The 23,347-nt window shown below is 35.6% G+C and overlaps 1 protein-coding gene across 1 annotated transcript; it reads right to left on the minus strand.

Annotated features, from left to right (window-relative positions):
- Window positions 1–852: 852 nt before the first annotated feature.
- On the minus strand, window positions 853–22,255 carry LOC145814838 (putative 3,4-dihydroxy-2-butanone kinase). The gene is made up of 21 exons (XM_082911827.1): window positions 22,133–22,255; window positions 21,970–22,046; window positions 19,530–19,603; window positions 19,379–19,439; window positions 18,760–18,872; window positions 18,593–18,640; window positions 18,232–18,303; window positions 18,057–18,146; window positions 14,980–15,153; window positions 14,597–14,680; window positions 12,599–12,654; window positions 11,339–11,469; window positions 11,174–11,266; window positions 10,900–10,964; window positions 8,936–9,079; window positions 8,801–8,844; window positions 6,751–6,834; window positions 6,484–6,557; window positions 6,284–6,396; window positions 6,106–6,201; window positions 853–1,266 (listed from the first exon to the last, which is right to left on the minus strand). The coding sequence occupies exons 2-21, from the start codon at window positions 22,007–22,009 to the stop codon at window positions 1,141–1,143; spliced, it is 1,782 nt and encodes a 593-aa protein (XP_082767953.1). The 5' UTR covers window positions 22,010–22,046; window positions 22,133–22,255; the 3' UTR covers window positions 853–1,140.
- Window positions 22,256–23,347: the final 1,092 nt, after the last annotated feature.

Below are 23,347 nucleotides of genomic sequence, written 5' to 3' on the forward strand. Positions count from 1 at the left end.
TTTATATGTGGATTTTTGGTAGTAGTTGAAGTTGATGAGGGGGTTTTAAGTAATTTTGTCCCTCCCTTCCCAGCTTACCACTTAAGTTGAATCTCTGAAACACCCCCATAGCCACTTCAAGAAAAAGTTAATTTTTGACTTACAAAAAATTATAATCTATATTATTAAGATATACCAAACACAATAAAATAATTTAAATTAAGCTAAAAGCTAAAATAAATTGAAAAAAAACTCTACCAAACAAGCACACTAACTTCTAAAATCGAGCCAATTGACAAGATGATACTTTACGCTACCAAAATCAAACTAGAGATTTTTGTCAATGGAAGTTGTACGTCAAAAGGTAATTGGATATAATCTCATCTTAGTCTATGCTCAATGGGATTTTAAATCCCTAAAATACTTTTACTAATTCATTTAAGACTCAACTAAGATCCAATTCCGATTATGTTATTGAAAAATTTTAAATCTCTCTAATATTAGTAATGGTGCAAATTCTCTCCCTAGTGTCAATCTTTTGTGATTTTGACACCGTTTAACAACCAATTTTTTGGGTAAAAGAGTTTTTTTTAAAAAAAAAAAAAACCCAATAAAGCCAAGGTCTCATGTTTTGTAATTTTTCATTTATCAAAAATACCATGTAAATGATGTCCAATACTATCTAATATTTTTTCATGCCATACTATTATTGGGTTGAGGTCCACTAATGCAACAGGGTGACCCCAATACTATATCCATAACCCCTCACATAGAGATGTGCACCAATGCAAAAGAGGAGTAAAAAAAAGGACTATGTGCAAAGGAGCATAATCCTCTATAACTATTTACTCCAAAAAAAAAAGATTTGAGAAATAAATAAACATTACTCTCGACTATATTGTATCACCATGATTTTTATCCGCATATGATTCAACACAAGTCCTCAAGAATCAAATTTATAACAAAAATTACGACGACAGAAAGCGCATAGATTTTTAGATGTGTTGCACTCCACTAAAATGAAATTTCGACATGTATTGATGAACCTCACTCTCTCAGCATTGTGCATAGCGCATAAGCGGAAAGCTCTAGAATGGTTAGAAAGGTATATGTTATGAACATGTTTTTACTTGGTTGGTAGTTTGGAGCCCATATATATGCTTATGAAGACTGGTACTTGTCCTTCACAGCTAAGGCTGCCGCTCTATACCACGAAGCTGCAGCCATGGCACCCGGGTCTGGAACTGACGCAAGAATATCTCCAGAGACATATGCCGAACGCCCAGCCTACAAAGCCAACTGATCAGACCTCCATGTATAACATGTAAACAAGTGCATTAACTTTGAACAATGACATTATTCAGAAAAATTAGTTTAATAGACAAACAAAAATCTGCAATGCACTGCACGAGGTACAAACCGATCAGCATTAAACTGACAAAGCTAATAATGCATATAGCTGAGATTTCCGGTCCATGATAATTCTTCCTGCATACATGTTTCCTTATTTCTTTTTCATGTTTGTTACGAGAAATATTGATCACTGCAAGATTCATTGGTGGGCAGAAACAACCAATACAATTTTAACAATAATCAAAATCAAGTGCCTAAAAGGAGCAATTGTATTTAAGTTAAATTGCACATGATTCAATAATGATGCATAGAAGGATAAGAAAGGCCGTAAAAGTGATTCACTGTTTCTACACTTGTCAATCAATGCAGTGAAATGTAGTGTTTATCGATTTACTTATAGTGGACTTCACACAACAAATTCAGAGGGACGGTCTTTGAGACTAGAGAATTTCTGAACTCAACCTGCTGATTTCCCTCAAGTAATAGATGTGTCTTGATAATTTTTCTTTAAAGGATTGAATGATAATGATATACAACGGAGAGCATATAAAAGTTCCTAAGAGATACTATACAACATGTAGAAATTTAATGTATAAAGAGAAATAGAGAGAATTAATTATGTATAGAGAAATAGAGAGAATTGTATTATTGATTGATATATATTGATGTACATTACAATGATTCATGATTCCTATATATAGAAGAGGGTGAGTGTGTAGTAGGTAAGGAGTAGGTGAAGTGGAGGTGGTAGTGATGTAGTGGGTTAGGTTTAGTGGAGTAGGTGAGGTGGTAGTGGTGTAGTGGGTTAGGTTTAGTGGAGTAGGTTTAAGTGGGTGAAGGTTTAGTGGAGTAGGTAGATTTTAACAACCCCCGCAAACTCAAGGGGGATAGGAACTAACCAACTTGAGTTTGGAGAGAGTAACAAAACAAGAAAATACATAAAAATAAAAGAGGATAGGAGACACTGTATGGTCGTGTCAGACCATTGGTGAAGACACTGGATGGTGGTGTCATAACGTTGTAGAGGACACTGTATGGGGGTGTCATAACGTTGTAGAGGACACTGTATGGTGGTGTCATAACGGTGTAGAGGACACTGGATGGCGGTGTCAGACCGATGTAGAAGACAGTTTATGGGGTCATGTTGGACCGTTGTAGCAGACAATGTTGTGACAGTTTACGGAGTCTTGCTGGATCCTTGTAGAAACTAACCGGAATCAATGTCGGGACAGTTTACAGAGTCTTGTCGGACCCATGAAGGAGCTAACCGGAATCAATGTCGGGACAGTTTACTGAGTCTTGTCGGACCCATGAAGGAGCTAACCGGAATCAATGTCGGGACAGTTTACAGAGTCTTGTCGGACCCTTGTAGAAACTAACCGGAATCTATGTCGGGACACTTTACAGAGTCTTGTCGGACCCTTGTAGAAACTAACCGGAATCTATGTCGGGACAGTTTACAGAGTCTTGTCGGACCCATAAAGGAGCTAACCGGAATCAATGTCGGGACAGTTTACAGAGTCTTGTCGGACCTTTGTAGAAACTAACCGGAATCAATGTCGGGACAGTTTACAGAGTCTTGTCGGACCCCTAAAAAGTCGCACCCTCAAAAGGTGTGCCCAATCTTTCAAAAGGCGTGCCATCAAAAGGCGTGCCCAATCCATAAAAAGGCGTGCCATCAAAAGGCGTGCCCAATTCATCAAAAGGTGTGCCGGACATGATGGCGAGGCACGTGAGTGCCTTGGCTGGCGCGCCCGTTTGTCGTCTGGCGTCAAGTGGCGCGCGATACGCGTGGCTGCCTCGCTATTTAACCAAGGTTGATGCTGAGGCTGAGGCTGAGGCAGACAAAAAACTTCTGAAAATCCTCTGAAAAAACTCTTCCTTTGCTGAGAGAGAAACTCTGTAATACTCTGTAACCAACACTCAGCAACATGGCCTCTTCTTCCCGTCCAGCTACCCAGAACATGGCCTCCTCTTCCCGTGGTCTGCTCACGCTCTTTCCAGAACTGAACGAGTCCACAAGAGAAATAACTGGTGCGGTGGCCAGTGAACCTCAACCAAACACCTCTGGTTTTGCTCCGTTGAACTTTCCGATGCGGTCGGTGGAGCAAAAAATGGCGGTGCAAACTGATATTGAGGCCAATCAGTATACTCTGAAGTCATGTGTGGAAACCATGACTGCGGTCACAAACTTGTCGCACCGGCTGCAGAGCAGGACAAATGAGGTGCAACAGTTAAACTCCCAGCTGGCTCTGCTCCAACGCATGTATAAGGATGCGCGAGCAGAGATAAGTGTGCTAAAGGCGGAAAACAAGGAGCTGAAACGGAAGGCCACCGTGATGTTCCGATTTGGAGGGCCGCCATATGCTGCAGTGGAGGAGCAGGGAGTAGTGATCATGCCCAGTGGAGTGGGAAACACGGAGGCAACACCGGCAAGGGCCGCCCAGGACGGAGGCAAGAAGAAAAGACCGGCGGCAGAGTAGAGAAGAAAAAATCCCACCTGTGAATGTGGTTGTTTGTTTGTATTTTGTTTTGTTTTGTTTTTTGTTTTTTTTTTTTTTTTTGTGTAAAATTGTGATCGGGGTTGATCCCTGAGATGAATAAAATATGGTTTGGTGTGCAAAGCTAGATGGTATGAATGGAATTGGAAAAAGATTAAAAATAAGGTGAAAGAAAAATAAAGAAAGAAATAATAAAAATATATTTAAAATCAAAAATGAAAGATGGGAGAAATAAGGAAAGTGGTTTGGAGAAAATAAATAAATAAAAATAATGGAGTTTGAAATCAAACGGAGGAGAGATGATGATGTTTTTTTTTTTTTTTTATATATATAATAAAAAGAGATATATATATATATATATAAAATAAAGAAAGTGGGGAACAAGGAGTGCACCAATTAAGCTTTAGAATAAAAAAAAGTTTGGGCGGTGGATGCAAAGTGAGGAGAGAGAGTGGGTGTAAAGTGTTTGGTAGTGTAAAATGGATGAAAAGAAAAAAATAAAGAAATAAAAGAAGAAAAGGAAAATGGGTTTGAATAAGATAATAGAATAAAAAAAGATAGAGATTTATATATATATATATAAAATAAATAAAAAAAACAAAAGTTGGGAACAAAGACTGGCTGTGAGGTTTAGGCTAGTCCTTTGACCAGACAAAGACTGGCTGGTGCTCTTTGGAATCCATGTTCAAAAGCTGCAAAGGTGAAAAAGCTTTGCTTCAAGAGGTGGATGATGATGAAGCAGATGCAGCAGCGGTGGCCATGTGCCCAACAGAGTGGGATGGAAGCTTGACCAAGGGAGCTTATAATAATCCATGTGTGTGTGGTGGGGTTGAAGTGTATGAAGCTCTGTGAGAGATAGACAGAGAGGTTGATGCCGAGAGTGAGAGAGAGCCGTGGGTCTCCTTGGTTGGAGTTTTCCAAATCAAATAATGTCTGTGCAACTGTCTCCTCAAATTCAGTGGGTGCCGCATCCTGATCTTTGTGTATCTTCTTCCTTGAAGTGTACATCGTAACAGATCTTGAGAGGTGAAGCGAAGATCGTATCTGATCTATCTGTACCAATGAAGGAGGCCCCCGGTTCGGCTTCAACTCCAGGAGAGTGTAAAAGAAATTGAGAGAGAGAGTAGATGTGAAATTTGTGGCAGCGGAGTGAAGGTATGTGTAGAAAATTTTAGCGGAATTGGTTGAGGTCCGGCGGACGGCTAAGGTAAGGTTGTCGCCCGCCGGTGAAGCGAAAATATTAGGTTCTAAACCTGCTCTGATACCATGTAGAAATTTAATGTATAAAGAGAAATAGAGAGAATTAATTATGTATAGAGAAATAGAGAGAATTGTATTATTGATTGATATATATTGATGTACATTACAATGATTCATGATTCCTATATATAGAAGAGGGTGAGTGTGTAGTAGGTAAGGAGTAGGTGAAGTGGAGGTGGTAGTGGTGTAGTGGGTTAGGTTTAGTGGAGTAGGTGAGGTGGTAGTGGTGTAGTGGGTTAGGTTTAGTGGAGTAGGTTTAAGTGGGTGAAGGTTTAGTGGAGTAGGTAGATTTTAACACAACATAAGATTAAACTGTCCTCAATATATGACTCTGCAAATAACTTTTTAATCCTGGATTGCTGCTAGGGACTGCCCTGAAATACGATGAAAAGAATGCATAGCCACCAAATTTCTCCATTTCCTTTAGAAATGCTTGTTACACTAGAAACCATGATAAATTATGAGCACTATGAGATTCTTCAAGCCTCACAAGGTTCCTGAACTCCATATCATTAGATGGTCCATAGAATGCCAAAGCAATATAATGCATAAAAAATAAGTAGCAAAAACAAACGAAATTAGACTGAATTGTTTTACAACTCAAAAGCTCCTATAACTCCATGTCTACGAGGAATGGTCACAAACAAACACATTCTTAAAAGTACAGGACATAGACATGGGGGAACACAGCTACAAGAACAGGTTTCTAGTATGATATTTTCAATTTTCTTTAAATAACCTTTTCTTTTGGTCCATCTGATTAGCTACACCTTCACCATTGTCATTTTGAAAATGCATCTTGCTTTAGACTATCACATCCAAGAAAATCTTTCCTAATTCTAGTAGTGGAAATGTGTCTTTAATTTCTCTGTCTATCAAGAAAAGCACAGAGACTACCACAGTGTTCTACGGCAACTCTCATTTCTTGAAGTAATGATGTTCATAGGAAGTAAGAAGAACAAACTACAACGGATTATAAATTGAAAGGGAAAAGGATCAACTAGAATCTCACTTGTGCCTGCATGTGTTTAGTGGACTCAGCTCCAGCCAATGCTGCTTCAGATGAGAGAACAAAAGCATTGACAGGATCATCCCCAGCACTTAAACGCTGCTTGTGAAATAAATATATCAGTAGCTAAACAAAAGGAAATCAAATAAAAATAGAAAAAATGTTAACCATTAATGGTGACCTCTTTAAGAACTGCCGATGCTGGAATGAGGGCATCTAACAATGTGCGATAACCTGCAGAAGCCCCTCCATATTTACTGACTGCAGCAATGGCAGCTTCAAGTGCATCAGCCCCTATACCAAAAGGGTCATTAAGTAACCAAATAGTCATTCCATTAACGCGAACAAGTTTAGGGACTTTTGCATCTGAAATCATCTTACATTGCAATGGTGTAACAACTGAGTGGCTATTTGCCTTCAACCATGCATATGCAGCCTTACAGAATATATCATAACTGTTTCAAAGGCATAAATGCACAAAATTAGGACTAACTAAAATGACCAAACTATCAAAGAGATGAACTGTATGGCCACAAGCTAAAAGGCATGGCTTTGAAAATGCACAAAATTAGGACTAACTAAAATGACCAAACTATCAAAGACATGAACTTTAAGGCTGCAAGTTAAAAGGCAGGGAATACTTCATACATGATTCCGCTTGTTCCTCCCATGACTCTGCTGATAGAAGATGCAATCTCGTTCACTGTTTCTGCAGCATCATTCAGAGGATAACTGGAAAACAGAAATTAAGCAATGAAGATTAGCCCCCATATGTCTATGACTTTCCTTGGGAGTGATGATCAGTGTAAAGCATCAACAAAGCTATTGCACAATCAACAGTGAAAAGAAAAGAAATGAAAACAAAAGCATTAAAAATATATATATTAAAAAGACAAAAAAACAAGGAAGTTAAGTGGACTCCTATAAAAGTGTTCTGGAAAGAAGAAAAAAAAAAGCAATGCGAAATGACTATTATTATATTTGACAACACAGAAGCATGTATTCAGTTCCAAGTAAACCTTGCTTGAAACTCCAGAAAATACCAACACTAGCACAATTAAGTAACCATGGAAAAGCAGCAACTTGAATACCTTCTCCTGAATGAAATCAGCCATGTCTAAATGATACTTATTCAGCTTAGTGTTGCAGCAGGAAATCAGAAATTGAATTGTATCAAATGCAATTATCCATCGTAACATGACACCAACAAAAACCTTCCACCCATCTACATTTTCAAATACTATTTCAATGCACATTTTGGGAGGACATAAACAGTTTAATACAAGGGATACCAAACAATGAAAAAACTTAATGGGCGCGAGTTAGACTCACAGGAAGTCAAGATGCTTTCACCAATACTTCAAGCCCTAAAGTTTAAGCATCAACTTCTTACTTCTCAGTCAGAAGTTTAAATTACAAATTCCAGATAATCTTTTTCCTTTTTTTTTTTTCTTTGGGTTGAATTGATGAGCATACACCAACCATCACACTAAGGATGGAAAGATTAAATCTGTAAGATCGATGAAGTCAAAAGCCACCTTCTTAATTATTTGACAATCTACTGAACAAGCATTATCCCAACTGCTGGGATCAGCAAGATTTAAAATGAACTATAAATAAAAGATAGCGGCCATGTTTGGTTTGTATTTGTGAAACAATTTTGACAAATAATTTTTTAGAAAGAGTTTACAAAATTTAAAAATTTGTTTGGTTATATGTTTTGAGAATAATTTTGGAGTTCGGGATGATTTATTTATTTATTATTTTTGTAGCTGAATAGATGGGTGTGAGAGAAAAAGTACTTGATTGATGTACAGGATGTGAGAGAAAGAGAGGGAAGAGAGAAAAAAATGATTGATTGATATGTAGTAAAGAGAAAAGTAATTTTGAATTTTTTTTTTTTCAAAAATTTTTAACCAAACAAATTTTTAAGATTTTTTCTCAAAAGTTGTATCTCTAGATACAAACCAAACAAGGCCAGCATCTCCCAAGCCTGTAGTTTTTCAGTCAACACTTAACAAGTACAACACTTCGACAAATTTAATAATTTTTATAGATATACTGAAAATTAGAAGATAAGAGAAAGGAAAAATAATTTTCAGAGCCAATCACTACAAATATTTGGTTTGTATATAATCCATATGCCCACCCTTTATGTAACAAAATCAAGCAGATTAAAAAACATTAAAAAAATCATAAATTGTTTGAAGTCAATTTAATCGTTAAAATATGAAGTCAGCAATATTAAACTGTATATAACTTGAAAGATTCTTCACAAAGGTTTTATCAAGGGTATTATGTACAAGGCAAGCTTGAGAGCTCTGAAAAAGAATTAAACAAATCTCATTAAGAAAACTATGATTGTGCAACAACGGCACGGGTATCACAACTCATAAATTACTTTCTTAATTTAATTATATTTTAATTCTTGGTCAAGCAGTTTTGAGACTACTCTATGATTACATCCCTGATGATCTCAACAGATTTTTTTTTTTTGAATAACAAAAAATTTTTATTAAAACGGGAAAATGATCTCAACAGATTTGACTAAAGTAATTATAGTAATTCAAATGCAGGTACACAAAAAATGTCTTATGTACATAATTCCTGTTCCAATGTAAATGGATTAATTTCTTTGATTAAAGAAAAATCACCAACATTAAAAATTATATGAATAATTAAAACCGATGAAACTTACTGCTTCTTCATGTCTTCATGAATAGCTGTTGCACCTTTAAACATCTGTAAGACGCGATGAATTAGACACAGCATGCAGCCTACCATGCATCAACAAGGACAGGAGACAACCATACAGTGTAATTAAGAGACTTACGGTTGACCCACAGTCGCCATCGCCTACTTTGCTGTCCCATTCATTTAAACTGTCCCTGAGATTGATGACTGCACTTGCTGCTGCTTCAATAGCCGCCTCAAGAATACGGCCTTGTTGATTTAGCTGCTGTGGGCTACTCAATGACTAATCCAAAGCAGAAACAGAGGTGAACAACTATAAGTCACAAGACAACGCACAAAAACAATATTTGCTTTTACCATTATGGAAAGTCATCATTGATGTTCACTGTACAGCTCATTGTGTTCCAAAGTTTGAAACATGTGCACTTCAAAAGACTAATAAAATTATTTTGGCACTTGGAAACTGTTAGTAATAGTGTATCAGGTTGTCTTGTCCATGCCATCAGCAGTGTATATAAAATTGTTTTCTTCACTATACATGTTAATGATATAAATCAATACTAACGTGCAAAGAAGATGTCATTATTATTAAACGATTTCTCCTTCCACTAAGCACCAATCCCATCCCTCTTCTTAGCCAAAAGAAAAAAAAAAGAACAAGAATATTACACCCACAAGAACATTGGTATTGTGAGTGGTGTAAATGACGAAGTCACTTATATCACTTTCGTAAATGTTTTGTTTCTCTCTTTGATAGACAAATTACACATGCAAGATTCATTCAGAGTAGTTTCAAATGAATTACAATAGAAATATGTTTCCATATTTGTGTTTTTTATCTTCTATTCATAACATATCAGATTAATTGAAGCTAATGTGAGCCTGAGAATATATCAATGTGATATTAGTCTAAAATCAAAGTCTCTTTTGACTAATCAAAGCTCACTAAATTTCAGCAAGTCTGATCATTCTCATCTTTTTTCAAAGGGTACATTATAATGACCTCCCCTACGGTTAAAAAAAATACAATAAACTCCACAAGTTTGACATAATTACACTAACCACCCTTTTAGTAAGAGTAAAGCAAACAAAACTAATGTAGATGGTGTGTAGACACAAGAATAAATAAGGGTAAAACATATATTTCAGTGTATAAGAGATGACAAAGTCATTACCCATATGACCAACAATATAATTATATCAAACTTATAGGGTTTGTTGTATTTTTCCCACACCCTAAGGGAGGTTAGCATAATTTACCCTTTTCCAAATCTCAATTTTTAGAGAGCAAGTTATTTGACAACAATCTCAGGAATACATTGCTCCCTCTCCAAAATTCCCTCGTGTAATTTATGCAAGTGGCAACACGTTTGTTTACTTTAAGATTGAAGGTCAAAAAGAAGAGAAGAGAAGCATAAGAAGAAAGAAATCAAAACTTATAAGGTGGTATGAGATAATGACTTCAACCCAATACCCATTTACAGAAATGGCATAGCCTATAAATGTAATTTTAAATCAATTAATCATGTAATTTTATACATTAATGTAATTTATGGTATAGCTTATTTATAATGGCTTGAATGTAGTGTATGTATGGGAAGGGCAATACAGGGTTGTACATCAGATGGAAGATGAATTAGGCACATGCTCAGCCATGGTTGTGCATCGGATAGATGACGAACTAGGCACATGCTCAGCCACAGTATCATTTGACTTCTGCTCTTATTTATGTTTATATTTTGGTTCTCCATATTCTTAAATTAGATTTCTTGCATTATTGGATTATGGTCAGGCCTTAGGTAGCCTCGATTACTAGTTGGTCTCAGCTCTAACTCCTGGGTGGGGTTTGGTCGTGAAAGATAGTGCTTCTAAAATATTTAATTTATGTCAGTTGACTTCCTCTTACAGGAAAAAGGGGAAGATGACATAAATGACACGTTTACGACGAAGATACCGCCTAACTGAAAAGCAATTCATAGTATAAGTAAACCCCCCAAAAAAAATTTACTGAAAAACCCTGCAGTATGAGTAAATATCTTCTCACAGAATGCAGCTATTTCAAGATCAAATCCCTCAGAATTAAATATTTCCTATTCAACATACCTCATCACTCTTTGTTGAATGATGAGGTGGAATTGGAACAGGAATCTTGGCTGGCGGGTGATTACCTGTAAAGAAATGTAATTCCTGAGTTAAATGACCAATTGAAAGGAGAGCGAGGGGAAAAAAAACTATACGTAAGGAAATAATTCAGTTTAAACCACCATGCAATATATTATATAGGTAAAAAGTTTGCAAGGCCAATGCCTTTGGAGGGTCACTCAAGACCCTAGGAGAAGGGGTTTAAAAAAGAACATATTTCAACACAACCACAAACCATCAACACCAACAGGCCAATATGGAGCCTTGGTTGCAGCATCCAAACGTTGCAAAATTCCTTGATCTGCCATCATGATAGATATTGAAAATCCTGCCCAAGAAGAAAAACTGAGAAAAATATATTTCATTTGATAGCCAAAGAGAGCTAGCAAACTCCACGAACCTGCCATATCAAGAGAAGTCATAAATGATCCTGTATACACTCTATCAACAGCAAGCCCATGTTCCAGCTGCAACCTAGGAACTGCTTTTCCAGCAGCAATCATCAGTTCCATTACAGGGGTTGCACCTAACCTACAATACAATTACATAACAAACATCACGTCCTATCTAAGGGCGAAAAAACCTTCTGTGGTATGGTGACCTCACCCCTAGAGACCTCAGACTACAAATGGCCTTAGAAAGGTTACACATAATAGAGGTTAACAAAACAGAAGCTTATGAACATGACTGAAATTCCCTACGAATCAAATAACTAGGTTTTATTGTGAGATCAATCAATCAAAATAGTTGATCTATTGTTGTGATTTTTAAGCAATCAATATTTTTAATCGTCCGATTGGAAGTACCCTTTGTGTATTTCTCAATTGAGTTATAAAAGTTGAATTAGCAATACTACAAAAGAGACATTGATGGGAGATCCTTGATGCAGTAGTGCCTTTTCAATATTGTTTTCACGAAATTTGTTTTTGGTAGTTCAAACTCTTGGAATTCATCCAACAATAACTAACAATCTATTTCTTTATTTTTCTTCCTTGCTCGGATTTGCATTGAAATACACCGATCCTTGTGGTTCAACCTCGAATTCATCAAATATTTACCACTTCACAACATTTTGCACTTGAGATGTTTGCAATACAAAAGTCTCAACAATTATATTAGCATGGCAAAGTAGCACTCTACAGCTCTTGCTGTATCACCATAAAATCATTCCACTTCATACTTTCTTTGAACCCTTTTTTTTTTTCCATAAGTAAATATTTGCTGAAACATTGACCAAATTATGTATCTCAGAACTTCCCAAAGGAAGTAAAACCAGAACACGAGGTGAACGGAAATTTCTCCCAAAATCTTTTAGCCTAGCAACAAATTAGAAAGATGTGAAGAATAGAACTTCATTATACATAAAGTAAAATCTATAAGCATTACATAAAAAGGTGCATTTCTTTTTATTTATTTATAAAACTTAATAGCACAGTTAATTGCATCTTGTCCTCATTTCAAAAGCTAAGTTTTATTCCCAGATCAGCAACCTTCAGTGAGGATTAAAACTTAAATTGGAGTAGAAGGGAATTTCTCAGCAATTAGCATTTTTATAAGGGGACCAACTAGAACTAAACTGAGTAACCACATAATTTTATGGGGTATTCATAACTCAATTCGGTTACATTACAGTCTAGGGAAAAGATATATGTGCACATACCCATTAATCATGAGCACCACTCTACTCCCTCGTGTAATTGGAACATAGTTAGTTTCCTGAAAATGTGATACAACAAAGTTAATAATGAAATTTAAAATTGACATGTAATAAATAAACCACGAATCATGTCTCTGCAGAATATTTTTTTTTGCAAACACTATAGGAATTAAAACAAGAAAGAATCAACTTCACAAGCATCCATCTAACAACAGCAAAGAGGAAACAATCTTCACATGATGAAATTCCCAGTTCTTTAAGATTACATGATTTTCACACACACATCTTCTGTTAGATAATTTTCGAACCTTTCCATTAACAACAATTGAAAGGTTCAAAGAAATGAGACACCTATGCATCCGCCTCTTTCTTTTTCCGAAAAAAAAAAAAAAATCCAAAAATCCCCAATTCACGTGGTCATAGGCTTTCTCAAAATCAACCTTAAGTATAGTTATTTTTAGATCACGATTCGTATATTCCTCTACCGCCTCATATTAGCACTAAAAACTAAATCCAAAATTTTGCGGGTTTCAACAAAAGCTCCCAAAATAAGAGAAATAGTATCACCCAATACTACTTTCAATTTTCTATATAAAACTTCAGCCAAAATTTTATACAAGTAAGCAAACTAATAGGTCTAAAATCTCTAATTTTCATATAGTTCTCACTTTTAGGGATCAAGCAAATAAAAGAAACATTGATACAACCATTAACAATCCTACTCTCGGAAAACTCCACAAAAACTTTTGTCAAATCTCCCTTGACCAATCTGCCAACATTCTTGGAAAATAGCCAGTGGTTTTCCTTACAAAAAGTCCTCTTTAATTTCCAACTCCTCGAATGGCTTTTCAAGGTTAATTGGAAATCACTCAAGACCCTCAATCCCTAGTCTAACAAGCCCACCAGAAGAATATAATTTTGAATTAAAAGAAAAACTTCATTAATAATTTAATCTTTTCTCTCCACAACACTACCAAAATCTAATTCCAATTTCTTAATGAGCTTTTTTTTCCCTCTTCCCATTTGCCACTTATGAAACAATTTGGAATAACTTTTCTTTTCTTTCAACCACTTTATCTTAGACCCATGGCTCAAAAAAATGGTTTCCCCGCATACTACTTTCTCATACCAAATTTTCAATCTTGACATTTCCGTCTAAGCATCTCACCCAACTCTCCATAAGCCTCTAGCCTATCGCCAATCTCCAAAAATTCCTTTTTCTATTTTTTGAGCTTTATCTTAACCATTCTAAATTTCTACATAAATTTGACACCCTCCCACCTACAAACTATACATTATTCCCAGCACTTCCTAAAATCTCTCAAAAACAAAGGATGATCTAACCGCATATTCTCAAATCTAACGGGAGTTCATTCCTACTTAAATGAACAACTTTCCAAAACCACTAGACAATGATCATCAGGGGCATCAGACAACACACTGGGAGGTACCACCCGTCTTATAATTTGCAAATATTTCCTCAAATCCTAAAGAAAATAGAAATTTATCCAGTCTATTACAAATCAAATTTTCCTAAAAGTTAGAACAAGTAAAATTGGCATTCAATGAAGGAAGATCAATTAAATCATAACCCCTGATAAAGGCATTAAAATTTCTCATACTTCTTATGACACTAGTCTAGAGTCTAGTCCCACTTAACTTTTCTGACAATACCCTAATGACACTGAAATCCCCACACAACAGCAATTAGGAAAATATTAAACCAAAAAGATTACCGCTGTCTTCCCAAAAAATATTATTTGATAACATCAGGGACTTTTCTAGTTCTAAATTCTAATATCTAAATCTCCACATTTTTTAAATTTGTGATTTGATCCCTCAAAGCCATAATAAAAATAAAAATTAAAAATTAAAAAAAAAAAAAAAAAAGAGAGACAAATAAGAGCCTCTCTGCTTCGCACACAGAAAGGACATGAACAATAACCAAGAGATAGAAGTGAATTAAAGATAAGCATAAAATCTACACCCATAGTGCCATACTGGTGACAGTATTTGCTTAAGAACATGAGAAACCACATTATCCACAGACTGAATGTCAGCCACAGCAGCGCCTGGTTCGCCATGCTGAAAATGAAAAGAAAATGACAAATAAAAGAAAAAAAATTCAGTCAGACAACTATGCAAAATTGTAACCAAAAACTAAAGTCGTAAATGAGGAATTTGGAGCCCCAACCTATTGTAGCCACATATTTATTAAAAAAACAAAAACAAGAATGAAATAAGAGAATAAGGAAGCACAAGCCTGTTAGAAGACAGTGCCATTCAAGTAATAAGCAGGTACCTACCATATAGGGCATCAAAAACAATCTACTTATATAACTTTAAAAAAATTAGGACAATGTGGTTCATGGAGTTTTACTTACAATTCCAAGACCAAGCTCCATCTTTCCAGGGCCCAAACGGTCTGATGTAACCTCACCAGGCAGTGTGCAAACAGATAGTGCAACACCCATTGTTCCGACAATTTCAGATGCACGTTTTGCTTCTGCAGCAACATCGGCAAGTGAGAGGCCAGAAGCAGCAGCAGCTCCGACAACCTGCTTTTCACAAATCGATAAAGATGAAGAGGTAAATGATAAAAACACATATGAAGAAAGAAAATTGATTAGTTGCTTCTTGAACAAAGCAAAATTTACCAAGGCATCAAGCATCATGAGAGATGAAAAAGATTACATAAACCCTCAATAGTTTGGGGCATTACTGGAAAATTTTAATTAGAAAAAAGATGCAATGTCATGGTTAATTAGCTCATACCACCAAATAACACACCATCAACTACCATTTTCACAATAACCTTCATGCTCCTGTTAGACAGACAGATGCTAGGCGTATTCAAACCCCTAGGCTGGCATGCTTGACAGTTTGATCAATTTGAAGATGTTAAATTTCGAATTCTAGTAAATTCTCAACATGCTTTTGAATTTAAAAAATAAAAATAAAATTTGCTAGTTATAGGTTGCCACTATGGTTGGCCACAAATAAAGGGTGCAAATTTTAAGCATCTCCTTTCTTCTTACCTCAATGTATGTTTGAAGAACAAAAAAATGATAAAAACTATAGAATTTAACTTTTATCAAAATTGTCAAAATTATTGAAACGATCATATAGTAAACAAATTATATGTATTAGATATGTAATGTTTGCATCATTTCGTGTATTCTCATTTCTAGGATAACATTAAACAAATCATAATGTAACTACAAATCATAACGCTGAACTCAAAAACCAAAGGCCCATCTACCCTTTGCTTCGCCTAAATGGAAAAGTAGTTCCTTTGCTACTAAGCAAAGCCAGTTACTTGCTCAAATTGAATACTACCTCTAAACTACTAGTTTGAATTGGCCACTACCTCTTAGTTTATTTGTTCGAACTGACTACTTCTATAAAGCCTCCACCATACAAGAGAGAATTATAGGTTGCGCTTGATAGACCTTGTAAATATGATTTGAGAGTAGGAGTTGTATTTTAAGTTTGTGAGTTTTGGAATTATGATTTGAGTGTGGAAAATTTGTTTGGTAAAAGAGTTTTGAATTGAGTGGGGAATTTTTGATGTGACATATGCTATTTGATACAAAAACTTATAACTCATAACCAAACATACAATTCAAAATTCTATTAAAGCACACAAAAAAATTTTAAAATTTCAGAAAATATTTTTTTCGAATATATAAAAATTAACATATCAATTGCAAAAAAAAAAAAAAAAATTGCACTATTCCGGTCAACCGGCCGGATGACCGGTGGGACGACCGGTTAGGCCAAATATAAAAAACAAAAAATTTTGAAAATCGTGCCTCAGACAGTTTTCTGCTGAGTAGTGGAAAATTAGTTCCACATACCTATCCAAACATCATATTCAAATGTGGGAGTAGAATCAACGTTTTGAGTGGTTGTTGAAAGAAATTTGAGTTCTAATTTTGGTGTGAGACCTTTCTTTCTTTCTTTTTTTTTTTTTGATAAATGGTGTGAGACCAAATTTTGATCATGGAGTGATTCCTAAGTTCATCATATTTGCTTGATTTTTTTTTATTTAATAATTTTCCGAAATCATATCTAAATGAAAGCACCTTAGTTTTTTGATTCACCAATATATCTTCTAAATTGAAATTTTAACTAATGCTCACCTAAAATTAGATGACTAGTTAAGCATACTGTTTGGAAGAAGGGGAAAATGAAAAACCGGTAAAAGTGCAACAAACAAGAAAAAGTGCTAGAGCTTGTGCATGTAAGAAGCCACTTGCATATGGATGCATAACATATATATATATATATATAGAGAGAGAGAGAGAAAGACCAATGTTGTTAGCATCGTACGTTTCGTATTGTATGAAAAATAAATATCGTGGACTAGGCTCACCTAGAATCAAAGCAATCAGACCCGATTGTAGAGAAAAATAAACATAATAAAACAAAACTTGTATTATTTCGTATATTTGCAATGAAATGTTGAACCCACTTGCATATGGATGCGTAGTATATATATAGATATATCTATATATATATATCAGAATTGTACGTTTCATGTGGTATAAAAAAAGATACATATTGTGGGCTCACCCAAAATCAAAGCAATCTGAGCCAAATGTGGAGAAGGGAAAAAAAAAGGTTTGTCTTATTTTGTATATTTGCAATGAAATGTTGATTTATCTTTTGTTATATTATATTTTCAAGTTTCTTCCTAATTTCTTATGAGTTGGATACTTAGGTTTTTAATGAATCTATATTTACCTCAATATTATTAAAGGCGATAGGCGCACTGAGGCGCCAAGGTCTCTTGGGGCCTAGGTGCAAGGCGCAGGCTTTACCGAAGTGAGGCACACCTTGTACGTGAAAAAATATGTAATTTAATATAAGAAAATAATTTAAAAAGAAACGTAGAGAAGAGAAGTGGAGAAGACAACAATGTAGAGAAGAAAAGAAGAGAAAGGAATGAGAGAGAAATGTAAGAAGAGAAGAAGAAGAAGAAGAAGAAGAAGATAGCAACATGAAGAAGAATTTTTGGAGCTGCTGGACTGGATAACGAAAGCAGGCAACAACAAAGTGTTCTTCGGAGATTAGGAATTAGGACTAATTTTACTTATATTGTTGATTTGTGGCTGAATGCCCAATGTATTGGTATGTGTACTTACGAGTAGGGATCTTTTATAGTTGCACCATGTTAAATCAATGGTCAAATTTTGAACAAAACCAATCAAAGCAACAATAAAAAAAAGCCCTCAAGGCGTAGGCCTTGGGCTTTTCTGCTTCTTGGCCAGTCGCATGCCTTAAGCACGACTTATCGAAGTTGCCTGGCCTGGAACACTGCAAGCCGCAAACCTTTGGCTTGGATGGGACTTGGGCCTAGGCACACGCCTAGGTGCACCTTTAATAACACTAATTTACCTCTTCAATCAATTTGTAAGTTCATTCGACAACATTGAGAGAGAAAGAGAGATCAAACCTTATTAACAAGAATAGTCCCAGCCAAACCTCTTCGTCCAACTATGCCTCGAGGTGGTGGTAAAGCACAATCATCGCCAACAATCACCATCTACAAGCAGCATACATAACTTAGTACATTTATTAAAACTCATTGTATGTATATTTGGAAAGACATTTGTTTCATAAATAAATACCTCTACTTTGTAACCTTCAGACTTTGCTTGCTCAGCAGCCAAACCAAAATTTAACCGATCACCAGTATAATTCTGTCACACAAACAAAGACATAATAAATCGGTAAATACCAGCTTAACTGCTCAATATTTTTATAAACACTTAATTGAAATCAGATCATATTTCTTGCAAAGAAAACCAGCAAACTGGCAACTTTTTCCATATGGTGTCATGTATTTATTTTGCTAAAATACCATCTTCACTATTATCTTTCTTAATCAAACAGAAGTCATTCTCACAAAAACATCACTATGTAATCCAAATAACTGGTTTCAATCAAAAAGGAAATAATAATTCATATAATTTATTTGGATGCTATTACCGTGACAATGAGGAGGCATCCCATGGGACCAGTTACAGCTCGTATGCCCTAAAATTGAGTAAAGTCAACTTCTGGTCATATAAAGGAGGAATGAACGAGACACAAGCATGGTGATTTAACTATTGGTATCATTTTAGGTTATTAGATTTGGTAGGAAGAAATCATACAGCTAGAATTGAACCAACAGGTGGAGAGGCAAAAACATCCCCACAGATAGCTGCTGTCAGCATCCCTTCCCCCACAAATCCAGCATGAGCGGGCTCATGACCACTCCCTCCACCTGTATAACACAATTGTCCATATTTAGGGCTATTGTAATAGGCACCACAAGATTCAAGAATTTGAATTCCAGTGCATGTCCGTTAACTAGGTAAGAGTTCATGGGAACATAATTTCATAACTAGTTGAAGAGAACAAGAAGATCATTGCATGAGTGTAACATTCTGCTCTCATGTAGTGAAAAAGGAATGACAAAATGGCAAAAGAGCCTTCTTTGAGTAATACAAAATGATTTCTAAAACAGTAGTAAAGTATACATATCAAATTTATAACACTACAAGCAACCTAAAATTCTATCGCATTTTTGTCCAAATGCAAATTTGACAAGTAGATCAAGTAGTTTAACGTATCCAACTTATATGCCAAATGCATGAAGACAGAAGACTGGCACAACTTAACAAGAGAAGAAGAAAAAAAACATAATTGTCAACTTAAAGAAACATTTTAAATTCCAATATATAAGAAGAATCCAAAAAAATTTACTGAGAACTTCACAGGGTCTCAAACCTGATATAACTGCAACTTTGTCGTATGTACTTGAAACATCGGCACGTAACACAACCTTAACCTATATTCACATAACCGGAAGATGTCACCATTAACGCACATAAAGCAAATTACCAAATGCAAAAAAGACAAATTTGAAATATTAAATCACCTCTGGAAAACCATCCAAATACTGCAAGCCAGGATAAGTTTCCACAAGACCCTCAATGAACTCGATCACCACATCTGTAAAAATAGTAACAAAATCTAATTCAGCTTCACAATGCTACAAAGACCTCAAATGAAAAGTCTGTCAGAATTCTGAGAGCATAGAGTAAAAGAAAAGAAAATAAATTGCTGAATGTCAGGTTTAATGCTATATAAAGTTTACCAAAAGCGAAAAATTCTACTTTTGTCAGATTGGAATTTAATCTTTTATCTGGTAATTTTCAAATTTGTAGTTTCATTTCAATTTCCTAAAATTCTCATAAGCTAAAAAAAACATGGCTCACCTGTGTTCAAAAAAATTGAGAAAATAAGAGAACAATAATTTATTAGTACATTTCCTGAAGTTTAGTCAGAAAGCAAATGAAAGACTCAACGTGCACAGTAACAAAAAAAATTGAGAAAATAAGAGAATAATAATTTATTAGTACATTTCCTGAAGTTTAGTCAGAAAGCAAATGAAAGACTCAACGCGCACAGTAACAAGTAATCATACAAAACTTATCTCGGATATCTTATAATATCCTTGGAAGTCATAAAAAGGAATCGATATTCAGGATGAATTATGAGGAGGGAGGCCGAATAAGTCAGCGACAAGTCCTTGCAACCTAGCAAGGGACCTCACATAAAAAAAAAAATGGTTGGAGGATGAATTTAGTGTGAAGGGCACCCTTGAGCTATGGAAAATTACAACCCAACAAAAACAAGAAGAAAAGTCCTCAACTTTGGCACCAAAAGCATTATGGTGCAATAACCATCGAGGATAATGAGGGGTAATTTCCTTGAGTACCTCAATCTTGAATAGAGCCCAAGAACATGAAGTTCAATTTATTGAGATGCTAGGTGTTTATGTTGCTTATCACCCCCTTCGCTTCGCCCAAGGAAAGTTTTCTCACTAAGCATCCTTACAGTTGGTTCATGAACCTAGCCCCAAACTCTATTAAATCCTAGAAATGGTCAATAAATTCCATTCCAAGTTCTTCCAAGTTTCTGAGTGACTACTTTCACACTTGTCCATAAACCCAAAAGCTTGGGTGGACATTCTTGACTATGTCAAGCGATTTCAAGATAAAAATCATCGACTGCCACGAGCCAATGGATGAAGCAACTTGGAACCTCAGGTCAACAATTAAACCACCAAGTCGTGGAATGGATTTCCCAAAAATTGAGAGAGTTTAGTCTCTGCAGTTTCGCTTTACCACATTGAAAGCCACAGAATCAGGGAAAATGAGGCAATATGATGACAAGAATCTACATCCATGCAACCTTGAGGAGATAAAAGGTTATGGTGCAAGAATGAGTTACAGGTGATGAGCTTACACTCCCACCTGTGAAAGTAATACCAGAAAAGAAATATAGGAAAATCCCTGAGCATTGCATTTGTCACAAGACAATGATGCATTCTACCAGGGACACTGCACTCTAGACAGTACTTTAAAAGGAATGTCACCTCGAAAGAATTGAAGTTCAAAGATAATGGGAACGCTCACGTACGAAAGAGCCCCTATCTTGATCATAGGGACAAGGTTACAGGGAAAAAAATGTTGATATAATAGCTTATTACGGTCCAACAGCAGACAAGGTGGTCTCAAAACCCTCAATGAGAACTGATGAGAGGCTACTCTATGAGTTTAGTATTATATGATGATGGTGAAATTAAATAAATGGCTAACTATCATCACCCCAACCAAAAGTACAACTTCATACAAATGCTCATGCAAAGACACTCTAGAATTGTGTCGAGTTTACAGCATTCTATGATTAGCCCAGGCTATCATGCTTCTGACTGGAGATCACCTATGCAATCATCAACATAGTATAAGCTCATCATGAAGAGTGTATAAGCACCAAGGGGTATGTCCCAACAAAAAATCCAAGAGGATTACAATGTTGTTTTCCTCACATCCAAACACTTTATCTCAAAAGGGCCTTTCTCAAGGGGTATGTCCCAATAGAGAATCCAAGAGGATTACAATATTGAGTTCAAAAGGCCCTTTCTCAATAAAGATGTCTAAACAAACAACGTAACTTAGGAGATGTGAGAAAGGGCGGGCAGACCCAAGAGTCACGTAGTGATGCAATCCATCACCACACGGTTCGGGTGGGGAAACAAGTCAACCCTTGGTCGTGTTACAGTTGATCCTAAATTGGAACGTGGATCATTTGTGTACACGGAATGAGAATGGGAAAGGGTTACCCTACAACTTGTTTGAGCCGATTAAACCAAGAACCAAAACAACTGTTTCCCCTTCCCTTGTATCCATCTATTGTGTAACATTCCCCATTGAAATCGAGGCAAAAAAGAACAATTGAAATCGAGAATCGGGGCAAATCAGATGATACAAAACAATGCAAACAAGTGACACAGAGAGAGAGAGAGAGTATACCATTAGGGTCGTTGATGAGTTTTTTCCCTTGGAAAGTCATGTCGATGAAAGTCTTACAATGAACAACTCTCAGGAATCTAATCCACAATCAGAGAGAAATAGATCACAAAACCTTAGCTATGGATTTGAGAGAGAGAGAGAGAGTTGCAGGTTTGGACTGTACCGCTGTGTCTTCGGTGGAAAGTCACCCGGCGGAGCTTCTGCTGAAGAGTGAAAACCGTGGGAAGGTTCATTATTGCTTGTCCGTACTCCCCCAAAAACAAATAAAAATTTAAAACAAAAACAAAATTTAAATTTTAAAAAATAAATAAATAAATAAATAAAAACCAAACCCAAATCAGAAAGTAACTATGAATATTTTTAATGGGAAATGATTTGGAGCCCTAAAAAAGTCCTCCCTAATTTCCAAAACGTTTGGAGCCCTAAAAAAGTCTTTCCTAATTCTTAAAACGATGTCGTTTTGAATTTTTTTTTTTTTTTTTTTTTGGCCTTGGTCTCAATTTTCGGGGGATTAGGACTCCCCAAATTAGGGAGATGTAGCACGGCCCATTTTTAAATTATGTTTAATAGGACACTCGATTTACAAATTTAATTTTAAAGTGTCTTCACTCAAAATATTACACTTTAAAATATTTTGTTCATACGGATATACTTAAGCAAAATGACCACAATTAGGGGTGGGCGCGGGTCGGTTACGGCCACAGAACCTCCAATCCGCTATCCGTCCGCTGGATTGGCGGATTGGAGAAAATCAATCTGCATCCGTCCGCCAATCCAGCGGATGTGGATTGAGCGGTTTGGCGGATGGATGCGAATCGGTTTGGCGGTTTAAAATTTTATAAATTTTTAACATAATTCAACTTGTGCACTTCCTCAAAAAAAAAAAAGAAAAAAAAAAGAAAGAAAGAATTACAGTCAATGACTTAAAAAAGTGTTACAATCACTGTATGCCTTATCTAAAGAAAGAAAGTTTAAAACTTTAGAATATCACGATCACTGCATGCCTCATCTACATATTACAATCACAGTATGATTCATCCACATAAAGTATTACAATCTGTGATTCTTAAAATATAATAACAATTCAAACCACCAAAACCATGAACAGAACAATAGTAGAGATTGTATGTCTCTGTATTGTTACATCTATATATATATATATATATATATATGTTTTTGAAAACAAAAACCAACCAGCATATATCATATTTTCTATTTATTATTTTTAGAATTAGATTTAAAAACCAAAAAATATAGATAAATAATACGTTTATTTTTTTCAATTCAAAAAATATATTCAAGTTGAAAATTTTTTTTCAACAGAATATTTAAACTCTTTTTCAATTGAAAATACAAACATAATATTTAAACAAACTAA

This window comes from Camellia sinensis, unplaced genomic scaffold, assembly GCF_055761805.1.
Source record: "Camellia sinensis isolate YWXY unplaced genomic scaffold, ASM5576180v1 Unanchor13, whole genome shotgun sequence".
Classification (NCBI taxonomy): domain Eukaryota; kingdom Viridiplantae; phylum Streptophyta; class Magnoliopsida; order Ericales; family Theaceae; genus Camellia; species Camellia sinensis.

Coding starts and splice junctions, on each gene's coding strand:
- LOC145814838 (XM_082911827.1), bottom strand. CDS start 22,009: ATGACTTTCCAAGGGAAAAAACTCATCAACGACCCTAATG. Junction 18,147..18,231: donor CTGAAGGTTACAAAGTAGAG/GTATTTATTTAT, acceptor TGCTGCTTGTAG/ATGGTGATTGTTGGCGATGA. Junction 11,470..12,598: donor GTGGTGCTCATGATTAATGG/GTATGTGCACAT, acceptor ATTGTATTGTAG/GTTAGGTGCAACCCCTGTAA.